Source organism: Myodes glareolus, chromosome 27 (genome assembly GCF_982192425.1).
Source record: "Myodes glareolus chromosome 27, mMyoGla1.1, whole genome shotgun sequence".
NCBI classification, from domain to species: Eukaryota; Metazoa; Chordata; class Mammalia; order Rodentia; family Cricetidae; genus Myodes; species Myodes glareolus.
In genome coordinates, this window is record NC_142052.1 from 42,330,761 (window position 1) to 42,349,363 (window position 18,603).

At 44.4% G+C, this 18,603-nt stretch overlaps 1 protein-coding gene across 1 annotated transcript; it reads right to left on the bottom strand.

Annotated features, from left to right (window-relative positions):
• Positions 1-1,146: 1,146 nt before the first annotated feature.
• Positions 1,147-18,543, bottom strand: Tyw5 (tRNA-yW synthesizing protein 5). Its single transcript, XM_048456098.3, has 8 exons — positions 18,385-18,543; positions 13,244-13,398; positions 8,825-8,894; positions 7,572-7,616; positions 6,221-6,358; positions 4,130-4,217; positions 3,526-3,642; positions 1,147-1,665 (listed from the first exon to the last, which is right to left on the bottom strand). Exons 1-8 carry the CDS (start codon positions 18,460-18,462, stop codon positions 1,409-1,411), a joined length of 948 nt encoding a protein of 315 aa, XP_048312055.3. The 5' UTR covers positions 18,463-18,543; the 3' UTR covers positions 1,147-1,408.
• Positions 18,544-18,603: the final 60 nt, after the last annotated feature.

The following is an 18,603-nucleotide window of genomic DNA, read 5'->3' on the forward strand; positions in this document are numbered from 1 at the left end:
TGTGTAGGCCAGTTTGGGTCTGAACCCAGTCACCTGTGCTGTGTGAGCACTCTACCACCGTGTGTTCCCAACCCTCTGTACGACTCTGGTTAGTTTACTCAAAGCTAAGTAAATACTGTGTGAAGTAAGGGTTTGCATCTTTTCCTTTCTGAGAGAAGAATAAAGTCAGTGCTTTGCTCAGGCTAAACAGATGAAAAAAGAATCTGATAATTAGCCATGGCTAGCATACTAAACTACTTTTGCCAGTCCACGTTCAACCTTTGCTTGTCTCGGTAATTTCAGTTTTACTTCCAAAGATGACTAAGTCATGATTCTTAGATACTTTTCCTTTCTCTGTTCAATGCCTGACGTTATTCCAGCTCTAAAGAGGGCACCAGTGGATGAGCTTCCTTCAACAGTAACTGTTTCCTCTGTAATTGAAATGTGTTTAATTGATGGACTCATTACGTTAGATGGACATGTGTTCATTAAAGACCGTTGTTCTTCAGTGGCCCTGAGTAACAGGGACAGCACACACACAAATGGGTCATTATCTTCAGAGATTACATCCGTGGGCTTTCTCACCTTTCAAGCTGTTTGTGAGGAAAACACTGAAGTTTACATGTAAGTATTAACTGGAAAGAGACAGACAACATCAACGCGGCAGGAAGGGCCAGGGTCAGACGAGATACTTGTTTTGGACAAACCCCAGAGCTCACGATCTACCGCACCATCAGATGTGTTCATTGTTAGCATCCTGGAAGCTTTACGAAATATCTAAACCGTTCTGTTCTCTCACACTCCCTGTGCCCCGCGGAAGAAGATCCCCCTCGTGTTTACTCTCACAGCGTGTGATGTCTGGCTCACTGATGGGCAGGGTCAGCCACTTCAGAGCTTCAGGGCCAAGGGCTTGGTAGGGATGCTGGAAAGCGGCTTCATGGAAGACAGGGCCTGTGGATTCCAGCCAGGCGGCTCCACTGCATACAAATGAAGACACACAAGGCCCCAGCTGCTGCTGGCAACCGTCCAGGACCACGAGGGTAGCTAGACCTCGGATGATGCCAATCCTGTGGCTGAAAGAGTGGGGTGGGGGTGGGGCGAACAAAGGTTTCTGGTGAACTAATAAATCACTGCGAAAACCAAAGGCCATTCCGTCAGCAGACTCCATGCAGTGAATCAATACATTTTTTATTAAGTAGGCATTTTACTTATTTATGTCTTAGAACTAAAGGATGCTTGCACTAAGCACTCTCAATCTGTACCAAGTAGAAATCAGATATGCATCTCCCTTTATACCATAAATCTGAGACTGGGTTGTCCAATTTTTAAAAAAGCATCTTTAAATGTTTATATCTTATTATAGTTCTCAAGTTCTTGAGCTGATTTTTATTTATTTTTAAATTTTTACTACAGTTAGTTCACTTTTCTTTTACTCCAAGTTCTTGCTGTAGGCTTTGTCCTGAATACGCAGGACCATTTGGCGTGCATAGAAGTCCCTGTACTCCTCTGGTAGGTCAGCCAGTGTCTTCAGAGCTCTGTCCAGGATCTGCACAGCTCTGGACGCGGCCACAGGGTCTTTGTTGCCATAGGTGTCTGTTCTGTCGTAGCATTCCGATGGGAGGTGCTTCCAAAAGACATTCACTCCGACTCCAAACGCCTCAGAAGTCACATTATGGAACCATAAAGCTGTACAAAGTTTTTTTTTTTAAACAAACAAACAAAAAAAACAAGTTAAAAATAAAACTTACAGTTTAAAAAAAAAACAAACAAATGTCAGTGAAATATCACGATTGCACAGAGCCGACGTAAGAAACGGTCTTTGTCAGGCTCCTGGGGCATGCATACCCTGCTTTCCAGTCAGAGCGTCAAGAGCACCGCCCTGTTCTAAACCCCTTGGGAATTTTCATTTTTCCCACCTAGCTTGAAAGACATAATAAAGTGTATTTGCTTTGTGTTCTCTGATTTGGGGCAGGCTTTTGTGTTACATGTTTATACTTCCTGACACACACAACCACATCAGAACATGGAGTGTGTTTGTACACAGAACATTTTAATTATTTGAAGACCATGCCTGGTCCTTTGTGATTCAATTCCATACTTGTTCTCCTGACTTAAGGTAGCACACACCGCAGCTTCAGGTTTTAGGTTCTAAGCCACTCAGATCCAGTCTCTCTCTGCTCAGCTCCGCTCCTTTACCAGAACTATGGAGACCACGGCCGGCCCTGTGGTGCTGAGGAAGAAACCTGCCCACACTAGCTGCTCTCCACTGACATCTTCACAGCGTACGCGCTGTAAGAGTATTAAAGATCACCTCCGTGGAGCAGATGGGGCGCTAACCATGCCAAAGTGTTCAGTCTTATGAAGGAGGGTTTCAATCTTAGAGACACTCGTTCTGGGAGTGTTCATGGAAAAACAGTATTTTATAAAGTTGTCTTCAACGTTTGATTTTAATTATAAGGTCTTTCAGAATCTTTATTAATATACCAGATATATTAATTATACTTGTTAATATACCAGAAAAAACTAACCATTCTGATAAGTAAATCTAAAGATGGAAATCTTGTTTTACATTAAAATATATGCAAATACTTAATTTCCAGATAAACTGGATATAGAGTAAGAGAAGACTACATAGCTGTAATCATGTTCTAAAGAACAAAAACAGATTTACTTTACTAAATGGCAACAGGCTCTACATGAAGGAGCAGCTGCTGAGGAGAGCAGTCTAAGTCAGTGTACCCGGCCCTGACCAGGCCCCGAGCTGAGGAGAGCAGTCTAAGTCAGTGCACCCGGCCCTGACCAGGCCCCAGCAGGCGCGAAGGGTGCTGGCCTGGGGGAATATGAACACCAGCAAGGACCTGGTTCCTGATGCGCACGGGACTTACAATCGACCCTCAAGTATGTCACCTGGCTTTCACTGGTTATAGAATTACAGCAAATAGAATTACACAAGTAACCTTGGTCAATAAACCCCATTACTTAGGATCTTTATAATTTTAAGGTATGCACCAAAGTGTTAATTACAGATAATAACTATATCACCATAGTTACTAACATGGACATTTATGAGCATACAAATTAATATTTATTTATTGAACATAGAAACTATACAGAAAAGTTTTCAGATGTTGGTATTATAATATTTTGATATTTAACAAAAATTTATAATCTTCTTAGAAAATATTTACCATTTCTAAAATGCTCATATATTTTAGAAATAAAATGATTTTTAAAAAACAACCAGGTATAACCTTTTCCCAGATATAAGGTATATTAGTCCACATTATTTAGTAAACTAACTTAGAATACTATCTCAACAAGTTATGGGCTGCTTTATGACAGAAATACGTTGACAATGCATTGTGTGAATAACACACACGGAACGGCCTACTACATCCCTAGACAAGATGGTACAGCCTACTGCTAGGAGGCTGCACCCTTGTCAGCAGTTCACTGTCCTGAAGACAGGAGGCAGCTGTGATACAATGATAAGCACCTGTACATCTAGACAAACAGAAAACGCACTAGTGTGGTCTAGAGCCTTACCAGGAATGAAGAGAACATCACCGGCGTCCAGGGAGCACTCATACCTCCGCGCCTTAGGGAAGAGTGGGTATTTATCTAGGTCTGGGCTGTCAATATTCAGCACTTCTGACTTAGAACCTAGTTCCCAAGAGAGATCACACAGATTGAACCAAGTCTGTATTGTTTAAGAAGTAATCAGAAATATAAACTTGAAACTTAACTCTTTAATTGCTGTATTTACTGTGAGAACTAATTTTCTTCTGAATCCTAAGATAATTTTCAGTGATCATACTTTATACAAGACAACCATCATCCATCACCCATGCAATACAATAAAATAATATGAAACCTCTCTGTGGTTTTCTGAGCCCTGGCTGCCCTGGAACTCACTCTGTAGACCAGGCTGGCCTAGAACTCAGAGAGATCCACCTGCCTCTGCCTCCCGAGTGCTGGGATTAAAGGTGTGCACCACCATGTCTATCCTTGAGACTCTAATATACTGCCTGTTGTTACTCCACACACACCATGGAGAATACAGTACACAATTAGGAAGACATCCTAAAGTGTGGTCTTCCTACATTACTAGAAACAGAATAAACTGTAGAAACATAAAGTCAAGCCATACCTGATAAATATAAGTAGTGTGCATCTCGAGGACTGAACAGTGTGACTCGCTTCTTCCCCGTCACTTGTATTAAAAAGTTATCCATTACCTGAAGACCAATAAGATGTAGTGTGAGCAGTATCTACAATTCAAGTCAAGGGAGCCAATGACACTCTAAAGAGTTAACTTCAGCAGGGTGGTGGTGGCGCACGCCTTTAATACCAGCACTTGGGAGGCAGAGGCAGGCGGATCCCTGTTGAGTTCGAGGCCAGCCTGGTCTACAAGAGCTAGTTCCAGGACAGGCTCCAAAAGCTACAGAGAAAAAAAAAAGAGTTAACTTCAAACTCCATTCTTTCCTTTTCTCTTTTTTATTGGGAAAGGCTTCGCAGGGCCTCACTATGTTGCTCAAACTGGCCTTCTGATGCTCCTGCCTCAGCTTCTGAGGAGCTGGGATCACAGGCCTGTGTCACTGCGTGTTAAACCCTATCCCTTTTGTAAAATTCAACCCACACAAAACCCTTATAGTCATAATTCAAACCTAATAATGAAAAGCTTGCATTCCATGTACAACTATGTTGTTATTGAGGACATTTTCCTCATGTTTCTTAACACGGGAAGACCAGCATTAGGAAAACAGGAAGTGGAGTAACAGCAGCTGTGCCCTGCGCTCCCTTGGTTAAGGTCTTACTAAGTTGTCGAGCTGTGCCCTGGGCCAAGCAGAAAGCACCCCTGCAGCTGCTGCTGACCTCTGCATACATGCCACCCACAACGTGGTCATCAACACCGTGACTGTGAGACTATTGTACAGGCCTCCCATGAGGCAAATTCCCACGGTGTACTTTCTAATGAACCGACGCTGATTCTCCCTGAGTACACAGACGGTGCCCTCTCTTGGTGCAGATTGTGAAAAAATGTTACAAGGCAGACAGGAACGTGACTTGGTTAAAGAATTAAGACATGCACTGAGCAAGATGTGTGCCTGGTCATCACATATTATCAACACTGACACATTTCTTCTTTCAGTACGAAACCTTTACTTAGCAAACTAATTCTGTAACTATAATTACTACTCCTCTGATTTTTTTCTTTTTTTAAGTTTTTCAAGACAGGGTTTCCCTGTTTAACAGTCCTGGCTGTCCAGGAACTCGCTTCCACCTGCCTCTGCCTCAAGGTGTGTGCCACGACCACATGGCTCCTCTGACTTATTTTTAAGACAAACATTATGTAGTCTACTGTAATTCAAGGTCAAAGGAAACTACTTAAAATATAAAGCACAATCAATAACGTTAAAAATACATGAATTTTCTCACCAATCATTCAAACAGAACTTTTAAAATAGGCTAAGATTCCATGTTTGTCTCAACTAATTATAGAGTTACTGTACTGAAATTCCCTGTAAGTTCTCAATGTCCTAGAAGTACGCACATGTCCTACAGTTTGGCATCCTGCCACATGCCGGAATTCCTGCCAGCTGGGAGGCAGAGAAAGAAAGATCTGAGGTCAATCCAGTCAGTGCTTCAAAACGGAACTCCTGTTTCAACACAGCAAAAGCCTACGGGAAACGCAACAGGTGCCGCAGCTTCCTGTTTCTCCAGCCGCCAACACCAAACTACACACAACACCATTTAAAATCTGCTTACTGTGCTTACAAATACAGTCAGCAGATAAAGTCAACGAGAAGACAGAAGCAAGATCAAAGTCTGTTCACCCTGCTCTTGTACAGATCAGCAAGCATTTGGTGTTCTCAAGGGATACGTATCCTCAGGCCTTCAGGGACCCCAAATTCTTACTCTTGCAAACCATTCCCCACAATTTCTTCCTTTCACTGGGATGGCAGTCAGGTGTTTCATTGAGACGCTGTGTTCCCACATCTTCCCCCACTAAACCATGATCTCATAGTTACAGTACAGAGGAAGATGTAGGACTAGGCTTTGCTCCAGCCGACACCACATCACTACTACCCCACAGTCGGCTGACTCCCTCAGCTCCATGTTCCGCCAGTGGCGATGCTCAGGTCTCTAACGGGCCCTGTAAAGCTCGATCTGTGAATGTCAGACCCACAAGAGCAGCAGACGTCTGAACCTTCCATTCCTTATTCTGTAACCTACGTACATCGTAGTGGGTCCAGAGCTGCAGGCCAGCTGAGCTGATTCGAAACACACTGGAGAAGAACTGCTCCTCTCTGAAGAACGCCGGGAACTTGATGTCTCCTCCCAGGGAGGGAAACTGCTGTCGGATATCTGCAACATCCTGCACCGACAGACACACACATCCGGATTACAAACAGTATCTGGGAAGAATTTCAATAATAGCAGCGTTGGCATGAGGTTCCTGAGAGGCACAGCACGTGGGCAGTAAGGACGAAAGAGGCAGACGCCTGTCGAGTGCCGTAAGGCCCGCTGATGCGACACCACCAGCCCCTCCACCAGGGCTGCTCAGCCTGTGGCTCAGCACACCTGTGCATCACATCAGATGCTACAGTACGTTCCTAACAGTAGCAAAGTTACAGTCACGAAGTAGCAACGAAGATCATTTTATGGTTGTAGGGGTAACCACATGAACTGTTAAAGGGTCGCAGCGTCAGGAAGGTTGAGAGCCGCTGCTCTCACCTTTCTAGTGAAGGAGAAACAGACTCAAGTATCACTACTGTCAGCTTTAATATATGTAGTGAGATTCTGTTGTGTTTTTAATAAACCTTGTCTGAAGATCAGAGTGCAGAGCTAAGCCACTAGAGGCCAGGCAGTGGTGGCTCACATCTTCAACCCCAGGACCTGGGAGAACTCTATGAGTTCAAGGTCATCCTGGGCGACTTGAAATTGATCCAGTCTCAAAGAGAAAAACAGCCAGGTGGTGGTGGCCCTCAGCTTTAATCCCAGCACCAGGGAGGCGGAGAGGAATGTTAACCGGGAAGAGATGGGAGCTGGGATGCAGTCTGAGGACTAGTAAGGACAGGAAGCCTCTCGGTCTGAGCGCTGGGAGAAGAAAGAACTCCCCAGCGGCAGGCTGCACCGCTTCGTTGACCCTGTATCTGACTTCAGGTTTTCATTATTAACACCAATTAGAATCTGTGCTACAAATACCCTCACTAACTCAGATGGTCCCACTTCCAGCAAGATTCACAGAATGCATATCTAGTCTAGCCTTATGAATTTGCCTCTGAATACATAAAGGCTCATCTAATGAGTCTTCAGGACTCTTAGGTAAGTACTGTATTAGTCGAATGGCCATCTATAAGCTATGGAGCAGTAGGGACTCTTATTGCGTAGAAATTAGATGACTGAGATTCTACAATCCCGAGTGACTGAATAATCATCTTTAAAGATTCCTCAATCAGGGACACAAATCATTAAAGAAACCAAAGAGGATGAAATGGGTGATGTATCCAATAATGTCAACTTTACAGTGACACTGTGAAGATGCTCACGGGCATTTTAAGTGACTGCTTTAAATCCGCAATTCTTACCTTCCTCGGGTCTTCTCCAAGTGACCGCAGGTAGTATTTCTCATCCTAAACATCCCAGAGAATAGCATCAGTATTGATTAAAACCAGTGAGAGCTAAGAGATGGAGTAAATCTTAAAACAGGGCCAAGTTAAGTCATGTACTGACGCCCCCTGGTGGTCACATAAAGGAACGTCTTGATATGCTGCTCAGTGGGTCCAGCACACAAAAGGAATTCTAAAGGCAGCATCAGCACGCATGAAGCCATCGATTAACCGGTACTTCAATGTACGCTGCTTTAACGTTTGGTAAACCAAATGTGAATCCAACAAGCAACTTCTTAATACAACCAAGAAATGAGATTAAAAACCTTATCCTTTAGCACAGTTAAAAAAAACAAAAAACAAAAAACAAAAAACAAAAAACAGGGAGACTGTGTTACACCAGACCATGCCTAGCCCCAGCAACCTGCATTCTCCCACCACATCCTTAAGGGTCAACTCATGCATGATTTAGAAATGCATCATTTACAAGAGCGGAATTACATATGTAGTTTTAAAGTCATCATTTACACTTCTGACTACCTGAGTAGCTAAAGAAGAGAAGGTATTATAGATCGGTCACTGCAGGGCTGGGGCCCCCGACAGCCAGGACTCTACTCCCACGCCCACAAACAACGACAAAAGCACCCAGCGCTGTGTGCATTTCCCAGGCAGAGAACTGAGATCTAGCAGGTCAAGTAAGGCACAACCCACTCCAGAGTGCTGCCTTCCAGAAACCAATGCAGATGCGTAAATTTGATATCTCATTTAACCCTACAATAAACTATCAACCTGCATTCACAAATTAATAGCTTAGCTGTTTTCACATTTGTGGTGCCACACCGAAATGATCCTTTAGCTAGACTTCAAAGCACATCCTTCAAAATCTGAATATCATTTCGTCATTAGACTGCTAGCCGGTTCATCAAGAAAGGGCTCTTTGCTTATCTACAGCTGCCGATTTCTTCAGGCTCACCTGAGCATCTGACACAGGGTCACACTCTTCACACAGGACAGATCCAAGCAACAACCAAAGAAGATGGAAAGCCATCTATGCAGGACCCCTCTAAGGGACAATGTTTGCTCAGGGTTCCGCGAACTGGCAGACCGTCAGGTGTGTATAGTTGTGTCTGATGGACACATGGACTCAAGCTCATGCACACGTGTACATGCACACACAGACACACACAAAATCCATTGAGTATATGTCTATTAAAGGTTTCTAAAAAAATTACCTCTGAAATAAAGAATTCTTTATGCGTTTCTTCGGCTGCTCTCTGAACCAACTTGTTAAACGGTAAAGTTCTGAAATAAACATAACAGAATCCTTAGACATAAAAACAACATACCAACTAGCAATACCATCATGATGCACGCAGGCTTGGTGCAGTTGGGTGCCATGTGCTGAAATACCCAGCTTTTAGAATAACCCATGTTGAGAGAATTCTGAATATTCAAAATTCATTTAGCAGTATATAAATTTGACCTGTTATCTGAAAATTTAGACTTAAAGGTTTTAAATGTATGGTTCCGATGGCTCTTCAAGGGTCAACATCCTTCTTCACAAGTCACTGAGAGATACTGCCATGGTATCAGGTACTGGGCTGAAAAGCGGGATCCGCGCTTAAGAGCACTTGGTCCTCCTGAGGACAACATGCACTCAGCTCCCAGCTCCCACATGTGTGGCTCACAATTGTCCATAACTCCAGTTTCAGAGGATCTGACTCTTCTGGACTCCATGGGCACTGGACACACATGCAGGCAACTCATCCACATAAATCAAAATAAAGTCATAAAGTAAAATACACGAACTTTGAGGTTCTGATTGCCACCTGTCTTTATGTGCCTGGGCCAAATAAATCTGGTCAATGGGACAATCACTCTCCTCACACTAGTAAGGAGGAGCAGTGAGATCACTGGTGAAGACATTCCAGCCCCCGCTGGTGCCTGTCACCTCAGCACAGGAGACGGCAATACTCTCACCTCCTGCTTTCCCTGTCATCTTATGGCTTCTGGAGAAAATGGCTGGACATTCTAGAAACAATGTTTGCTTCCATTACCACATTCTTCAAGTTAGAGAGTTATCCTTGCTCTACTCATCCGAGTAACTAAAAGCACTTCCTACATGGAGCTCAGGGGCAGAAGGCTTCCTAGTTTCATCAGATCCTGGAATCCTGGAATCCTGGATTTTAACCCTACTACCAATAAATAGATAGATAGATAGATAGATAGATAGATAGATAGATAGACAGACAGACAGACAGACAGATAAGCAAAGCCATTCTCCAGTCATGAAGATGCTACTGTATCAGTAGCACGACAAGGAATCCTCCCAAGCTTGTCCTCCAGTCCCTCACTGGGAATTTGTCCGTCTCATCACCAAGGATGTGTAGGGGAGGAGGAGGGAGAACTGTGAACTCTCCTCTGAGAAGCTGACCTGGGGCTAGCTACCCTTCCCCAGAAACACACCGAGTAGGGATGAAGGTCTAGTGTTAGCTAAGATCCCAGGCATCACAGTTTACTGGACGAGAAAGTGGCTTTCCTGGGTACCGTGTGTGAATACGCCCCTGTGGCCAATCTCAAACCACTAGCTTTGGGGGGGGGGGGGGGTCCACTGCCCTAAGCTGGGGTTGTGTTCAGTACGACCTCCACGGTCTTGTTCTGTTATAACTAAGCTGCCTCCGGCTGACAAAGATGACTCTTGAGTCACACGATTCACTGATAACATTCTCCCAGCATGCTGTTCCAGCCTCGCACTCTGTCACACTGTCTCTACTCCAGCCTCTGCTCTGGCGTTCAGCAAGCTTCTGTCACTTTCCTATTCAAGGCTCCTACCAAAGGTTCACCACACACAAAACATTCGGACCTGGAGGCTGCTGTGCCCACAGCTACCGGCGTAACTGCTGCACTGCCCACACTTAGCTTCTTTCACTAGAAGAACAATGAATGCTGGTAACTTCTTTCCCAAAGCAGCACTGACCAGTGACCCTGCAAGAGCAAGATAAAACAGCTCCCAGCAAGGTCCAGTGTCAGTCTGCCCACAACCTGCCCTACACAGCAGCCGGGAACTTCCTCAGCCTGGGCTTTCTCTGTCCGGCCTGTTCTAAGCAGAAGGTCTTCTATGACAGAGCCTTTTTTCAGGACCAGCACACAAAACACTGAGACAGTATCACAGAAGGCTTCTCATGGATTCTGGGATGAGCAAATTTGAATATACACTTGGGTTTTATCATTTTAAACCACACAATCTTAGACAAATTGTTTAATATTTTAAATTTAATTTAAAATCATTACATGCATTTATTTGTGTGTGTGGGGGTCTGGATGGATGTGGGTGTATTCACACCATGGCATGTGTGTGAGGGGGGTCTGGATGTGGGTGTATTCACACCATGGCATGTGTGTGGGGGTCTGGATGTGGGTGTGTTCACACCATGGCATGTGTGTGGGGGGTCTGGATGTGGGTGTATTCACACCATGGCATGTGTGTGGGGGGTCTGGATGTGGGTATATTCACACCATGGCATGTGTGGGGGGGGTCTGGATGTGGGTGTATTCACACCATGGCATGTGTGTGTGTGGGGGGTCTGGATATGGGTGTATTCACACCATGGCATGTGTGTGGGGGGGTCTGGATGTGGGTGTATTCACACCATGGCAAGTGTGGGGGGGGTCTGGATGTGGGTGTATTCACACCATGGCATGTGTGTGTGTGGGGTCTGGATGTGGGTGTATTCACACCATGGCATGTGTGTGTGGGGGGTCTGGATGTGGGTGTATTCACACCATGGCATGTGTGTGTGTGTGGGGTCTGGATGTGGGTGTATTCACACCATGGCGTGTGTGGGGGGGGTCTGGATGTGGGTGTATTCACACCATGGCGTGTGTGTGTGGGGGGTCTGGATGTGGGTGTATTCACACCATGGCAAGTGTGTGGAGGTCACAGGACAACTTGCAGGAGCTGGCATTTCTACCACGTGTCCAGGGCACTGGACTCGGGTCACCAAAGTGATAACATGCACCTCATCCTCTGGGCCATCTCATGAGCCCCAAGTTACGTTTTTAAAAACCTTCATTTTCTCCTCTGTACAACCACTGTAAGCAATATCTACATTAGACTATCTTATAGTTTACGTGGGAAGTTTAACTTAGAGTTGGCGCAGCACCTAAGACGCCATGACGACACACATGAAGACACCACCACCCCTGAATGCATCGCCCAGTACTCTGTTTCTGGAATGGCCGCTCTCCGAGAGCGACAGTGAGAAGAGGTGCGGACAGAACTGGGTGCTGTTGTGACTGGAGTCCCCAGCTTAGCTCACACGGTGCCCCTGCTGAGAGCATCGCGAGGTGCTAATGCTACTTAGTTCAGGCACGACCTAACAGCCGAGAAAGGATAAAAACAACCAGAACCAATGTGATTACATATCAATACGTTATGAACATGTTATCTACAGGATTCCTGATGTTTCAGTATCTCTAGATTAAATTCCTTCTGTCCTACTGCTTAGTAAATGTTAAAACAAATCAGAACAAATTAAATCTACTTTTTATCCTTGTGCAAAAATAATTTTTCACGTTTTTATAGCTCTAATAAAAGGCTTTGCAGAAGCTGCAATAGAAATTATTACATAATATATGTGTTTTAAAAGCAAGTTTTGAAAAGTTTAGAGGACATGAAAAAATATCCAAACCATTCGAGATGAAGTCTCAACACCCATTTGCTATGGCCTTTGTCTGGAGTATAAACAATCCTGACCACAGGCTGAGAAAGTCTCGGCCCTCCAGTACTTTCTTCCACTTTTTTGATTGAAAAAAAATTGCAAAGTTCTTACACTTGGAAAAACTTACGGCAATTAAGCTCAGTCCGTGGCCTGTTCAGTAATCCGAAACTACAATGGTGAGCGCTCGGTGGGAAATGGAGAAATACTTTGGCAGTTACTACACAGGCTTGGACTGCACTGGTGAGAGAGGAATGGCCCCGACACCAGAAACCCCTGCTTAGCTCATCTCTCACTGAATCTGTGAACAACGGGGTCTTTCAGTAGATTTAATTTGCTGGGAACTGCACAGGCTCAGAATGTGAAAGTTGTTTGCTTTTTAATCTAACATTTTTAATGACTCTCGCGGGAATCAACAGCACAGGAAATCTGCAGGCTGACATCTACAGCTTTCGATGGGGCCGTTCAGCGGCCGATTCACCTGCTGAAGAGTGCACAGCATACAACCAGCATGGAAGGCGCTCGAAGCTCAGCATGGTTTTAAACGCTACTAAAGGGAAGACTGTGTGCACCAAGTACAGCTGCCCTGTGCTTCTTGAGAGGCAGAGAGACAGCATCCTGCACTGGGCAGTAAAGACTGAACGAACACCACACACAACTTTAGAGGCCACCTAACTCCAAGAATAGAAATTCTCTGTTCCTTGACTCCACAGGATACCCTATATTAAAAGAATAAGACTGTGGAAATGTCTCTGTACAGTTATACAAACTCAGAATTCTTGTCTTTTAAGCCACTCATTAAAAAGCAGCAAGCTATTCCATGATTACATAAACTGGATTAAAGATGAGATGCAGAATGGTCTTATATAATGATGTAAAAATATTTTCAAAGGTTTAAGAAAGGGTCCCCGGAGTAACCTCAGAAGAAAATACCTATACACAAAGTTCTTACTAATGAAGTCCATCTGTGCGACGGCAGCGACGTGAATCTTCACCTCTTTCGTGCCCCCAGCCTGGCTCAGGTAATCCACTGTCCATTTGCTTGTGCAGGGCCCCAAGTCGAGTCCTTCCAACACAAGAGGCTTCCTCTGTAAGAAAGGGAAAACACAACACAACTGTGAAAACAAACACTCCACGGGGGCTGCCCTGGAGTCACAGGGTGGCTCTGAGCTGAGCAGGAGGAGCTCCGACTGAAAGCATCTAACAGTTTGTGCTGGGACTCAGACACGCAGATTACCTGATCATACACCCAGAACAAACCTAAGGTCAGGAAAACAAACAGCATCATCAGCAGATAAATTCAAATATTAAATATTTTCATGTTATTTATGGCAAAATATAATTATTAAATTTTACTTCACTTTTGTAGCTTTTAATTTTGCTATCACTTTGAGCTTTGGAAAACAATGCACGAACGTGAGAGCGTCCATCTTCTGTCCACCTGACTCTTCAGTGAGAAGCCGCCTGTGCTGTCAGCTGCTCCCTCACTGCTTTGCTGAACCACCTCAAAGTGAAATTGTTACTATCATGTCCTCCTCTCCAAAACCGAAGCATGTTTTCTGAAAATAGGCTATTCTCTTCCAGAGCAATTACCGAAGAAGCATCTCACGCTGACGTTATTATGCAACCTTCACTAATTATCCCAATCATCTCCTCCCTTCCCTGACCTGGAATTCAGGCTGAGAAGCTCAGACTCAGGGACCACAGCTCTTCCCATCTGGTTCATCAGCTTTCTTTGTCTTCTTTGCCCAGCTTCTGAGCACAGAAGCCAATTAATTTGTTGGAGTCCCTTGGATTTGGGTCTCTAGTTTCTTCATGGTTAGATTTTAGGTGATGCAATTGAGCAAGGACTGTCCCAGAGAGAAATGGAGTAGTCCCCCAGGGCACACCGGGGGGCACATGACATTCTCCTAACATTTACTCAATCTCTCTGCCTCCAAGCTTACTGGTATAATTCTAATGCTTAAATCATCACAGATGTGACCATTAGGTCTCTTTGGACTGGTTCCTGTGACTTTAAAACTAAGCATCTCCTTATTTTATAACAAAATAGAACAATCCAGGTATCTTTTTCATTGTCCCTGTCTAGCCCTGCAATCCATCATTTCTTTAGGAAACTCTGGTTTCTCTGAAGAGAGAGCTCTTCTTTTAACATTTTAATGATGTGTATAGTGTATTTTTATTCCATCATCTACCCTAAAGGGGCTCTTCCGTGTTGTATCCTAACTTCTGCCTTCTCATGGTAAGAGCTGAGAATCATGTAAGGGCATGTGTATAACCCTCCCAATACACAAATCTAGACATGCAATCACATGTCTTTATCTCTCATCATCTATGCACCACATGTACATATACATAAACTTAATGTATTATGAGTAATACATGCGTCAAGGTTAAATCTAGCCTTTACTGTTTGTATCTTTTTGTTCAACAGTGAAAAACTTATTTCCCACCATCGATATTCAATCATCTGCAAAATTCCAGACTTTCCAGAAAACACTTTCAGAACTGCCAGTTCACAGGGCTATAAGTAACTTACCCCATAAAGCCCTCAGACAGGCTCACTTGTTACTTATTCCCTTTCTTTCTTTTTCTTCCTGAGACACTGTTTCTGTGTAGCCTTGGTGGCCCCAGGAACTCACTGTGTAAACCAGGCTGGCCCCAAACTCAGATAAACCTGCCTCTAAAGGCACGTGCAGCCAACCACCCAGCTATTTCTACTTTAGGGTTATTTTGTTTTTAAATAATTTCTCACTTCTGTTGAATTTTTGTTTTTCTTTTGAGACAGAGTCTCACTAATTAGCCACGGCTAGTCTAGAACTCACTATGTAAACCAAGTTGGCCACAAACTCACAGAAATCCATCTATCTCTTCCCAGCCCAGTCACTGCTTGTTTTTTAATTATTACTTTAGAATGTAAAATATTAATCTGATTCCCCTCAAAGCCAGCTATACCACCAAATTCTTCCAGCACATACTCACACTCACTCATCCTCTAGCGACAGTCAATTAATTACTTTCTTTCTTCCGTCCTTTCTTCTTTCTTTTCTTTTCAGGTTTTTGAGACAGGGTTTCTCTCTGTCGCACTGGTTGTCTGCAGACCAGGCTGGTCCCAGACTCAGAGACCTGCCTGCCTCTGCCTCCCAAGTGCATCAAGGCTCGCACAACCACTGCCTGTATTTGTTTTATTTGAAGTGCCCCAAACACACATTTGTTTTCTCCTCCCCATCTCCCAAAAGACTACATTTCCCTTTTAAAGTTTAAAAACATATACTTTGAAAATTATTGCTATCAGTTCCTACATTATTCTTTTTTACAGCTTAGTGTATCAAAAATAATGAGCAAAATGTATCTAATTTCCCTCTCTGTAGGGGCCCACGGAAGTGGGTGGTCAGAGTTTACACCTTTCAAGGTCTATTCCTGCTCCTTCAAGGACGTGACAGGAGGTTTGACCCAGGGAGTGGCAGCCTGCTTCATCTAAGCATCCTGTAGCTGCTGCACGTCCTTCCTAAATGACAGAATGCTTAATTCAGGAAATAGTTGCTTGGTATTTCAGGTATGGAAGCAGGTAATTAGTTTGTTCTTTGTGTTACATTAAAGCTGTCTCCCCCACTCCTTTGGATTAGGGTATATAGGCACATGGAAAATAAACATGGATGAATTCAGTATTCACTGGATTGCTCTCCTGAGGAGAACCTGCCGGTTCTGTTCCTTTTCTTTCCTATCTCTTTTCCTCCTATCTAATATTTCCAATCCACACACCCCCTACCATGGAACGTGTGAACCCCCTCGAGGCTGGACCCTGACATCTCTCATGTATACTTAGTTTACTTCTAATAACAGTATAATAGAATCCTGTAACTATTATCATATATTTAGAGAAATATCTGCAAAGTAAATCCCTAAATAAGAGATTGTTTGGTAATAATTAAACTCAGTGGGACACTACACACAGCCATGAAGTAGGAGGGGAAGTTGTTGATGAGATTACAACAGGACAGGAGTGAAAAGGAGCAAAATTCATTATGTTATGTATAAAGCTGTCAAGGAAAAGCTGTCAAGGAATACAGATCAATCAATTTTAAGAATTGCTGAGTTATAAAGTAAATATGTAGCATGGGAGCTGTACCAACAGTTCAATCACTTGGTCTAAATCACTTGGCTGCTATTTCAATACACCCCCTCCCCTGCAGGGGGAAATTATGTCTTTAATCTTAGCCAATGTAGGTGGTAAGAATTAATATCTCAGTGCAGGAGTGAGCAATCCTGCCTGGTTCGCAGACATAAATGTTGATTTAAAAACTGCTGTGTTTTTCTGTCGGTTCGTTTGGTTCTGCCTCAAACACACTGTAACTGAGGTTAGGCAGAAAGACAAGGAAAACGATGGGGGACCTCCGCCCTGCAGTCTGAAATCTCCCACCAGCTGAGAGTGAAGAATTCAGCACAGTTAGACTGGCATTGTGGTACATACCTTTAATCCCAGCACTGGGGAGGCAGAAGCAGGTGAATTTCTCTGAGTTTGAAGCCAGCCTGGTCTACAGAGATAGTTGCAGGACAGCCCGGGCTACACAGAGAAATCCTGTCTTGAAACCTCCCACCAAAAAAATTCCAGCACAAAAATTAACAAAATTTGCTGGGAGGTTGCCTACATGAATACAGTATTTCTTTCTATAAGGAAATACTTCAAATAAAAATATTATAGTGAAGGACCCCAACTCGTTTTAACCACAATTATACCGTTTTGCAAAGGTTCACAGATAACAAGCTTAATTCAGAACCTCCGGAATGCTGAGCAAAGATACCTGAGATTAGAGCAAGGACAGCCTTATCTGGCTGCAAGACAGGGATTTATGGACTGGCCATAGAAACGAAGAAAGAGAGGATTGCGAGGCCTGAGTCATGTATAAAGCGGGGCTCTCACGAGTCAGGGGCTGTGCAATCAGACATCTGGTCGCCAGCCAGGAAAGGGGGGGGCAGGATAGGAGGAACAGTAAACCGCTGAGTAGTCCCCTCATTGTTATTTAGGTTAAAAATTTACCACCCTGCATCTTGCTTCTGTAAACCTCGCTTTTTGCTCTCCTATAAGAACCCCTCACCCCCAATCTGCAGGCGCGCAAGTCCTCGAGAGACTTGTCGCCCCAGGTACCTGCGTATCCAATAAACCTCCTGCTGTTTGCATCCGGCTGCGTGTTTTCGACTGATCTTTGGGCTTGGGGTCTCTCCCGAAGGAAGATGCCCGCGGGAGTCTTTCAATAGCAACAAATCATGTCTAAGGCCAAAACATATATAACCAGGTATAGCTTTTCTCCTCTCCCAAACCTGTACACCAGCTATTTTCTAGGATAGTAAAAGGCGGGTCTTAACTTCTGTGTGCAACCTTAGTGACCCACGGTTTTACCCGATAAGACTATATCATCCAAAGCATCTCTCTGCTGAAGCAAACTTAAACTCTGCCTCATATGGACTCGATCAGAAACCCTTCACTAGAGTGCCATCAGGAATTTTGTCTTCTAAGCAGAGAGCTCTCAAAGGTGCACAGACTGCAGGCTGGTCCAGCCTGTCTCCAGATCCCACACCACTGCCACTAACAACCTTAGAGACCTTTTCCCTTCGAATATTCGCCAGAATCCTTACTGGTTTTCCTGAAACTTGGACTATCTTGCAACGTCCTGAAAGTAACCCTTTTTCTTTCTTTTTTTTTTTTTTTAAAAAAAACTACTTTCTGCTAGTTTTTCTTTTTTTCTTTGAAGGCTAAAGGGCTTATTAAGCCTTAATCACGATCCAAGTTAAAACCAAAGACCTGTACCAGAGGAAACGTCCGGGAAGATTCCCATTGGTTTCCCTGCTGTCCATCTCTCATTGGATTGAAATGTTGTGCTTCAAAAACTTAATATCTCGAAATAGACAGAGACTGCGAGGATCAGGGAGGCGGGTAGAGGATCCTATGCTAAACTTTAGGAAACCCCACAGAAGAGGAGCAAGCGAGGCCGGAAAAGCCGTCTCCGCCCTCCACACTCGGGTAGCAGGAGAGCCGACGGAAGTCCCGGTAGATCTTCCCGCCGCGGTCTCCTCACCTGTGGGTAGAGATGCTCCAGGAATTGCTCCCGAGAGACGCCCCGAAGCCTGGGTATCGGAAAGCACTGCTCCGCCATGCTGGGCCCGAGCTAGTTTTCCCAGGCGGACGTGTCCGTGCGCGAGTGATCCTTCCGGAAACACAACCCCGGGAGAAAAGGGCCGCCAGGATGACGGATGACAGTGGGCGGCTGGTTCGCAGCGCGGGGCGGGGAGCCCAG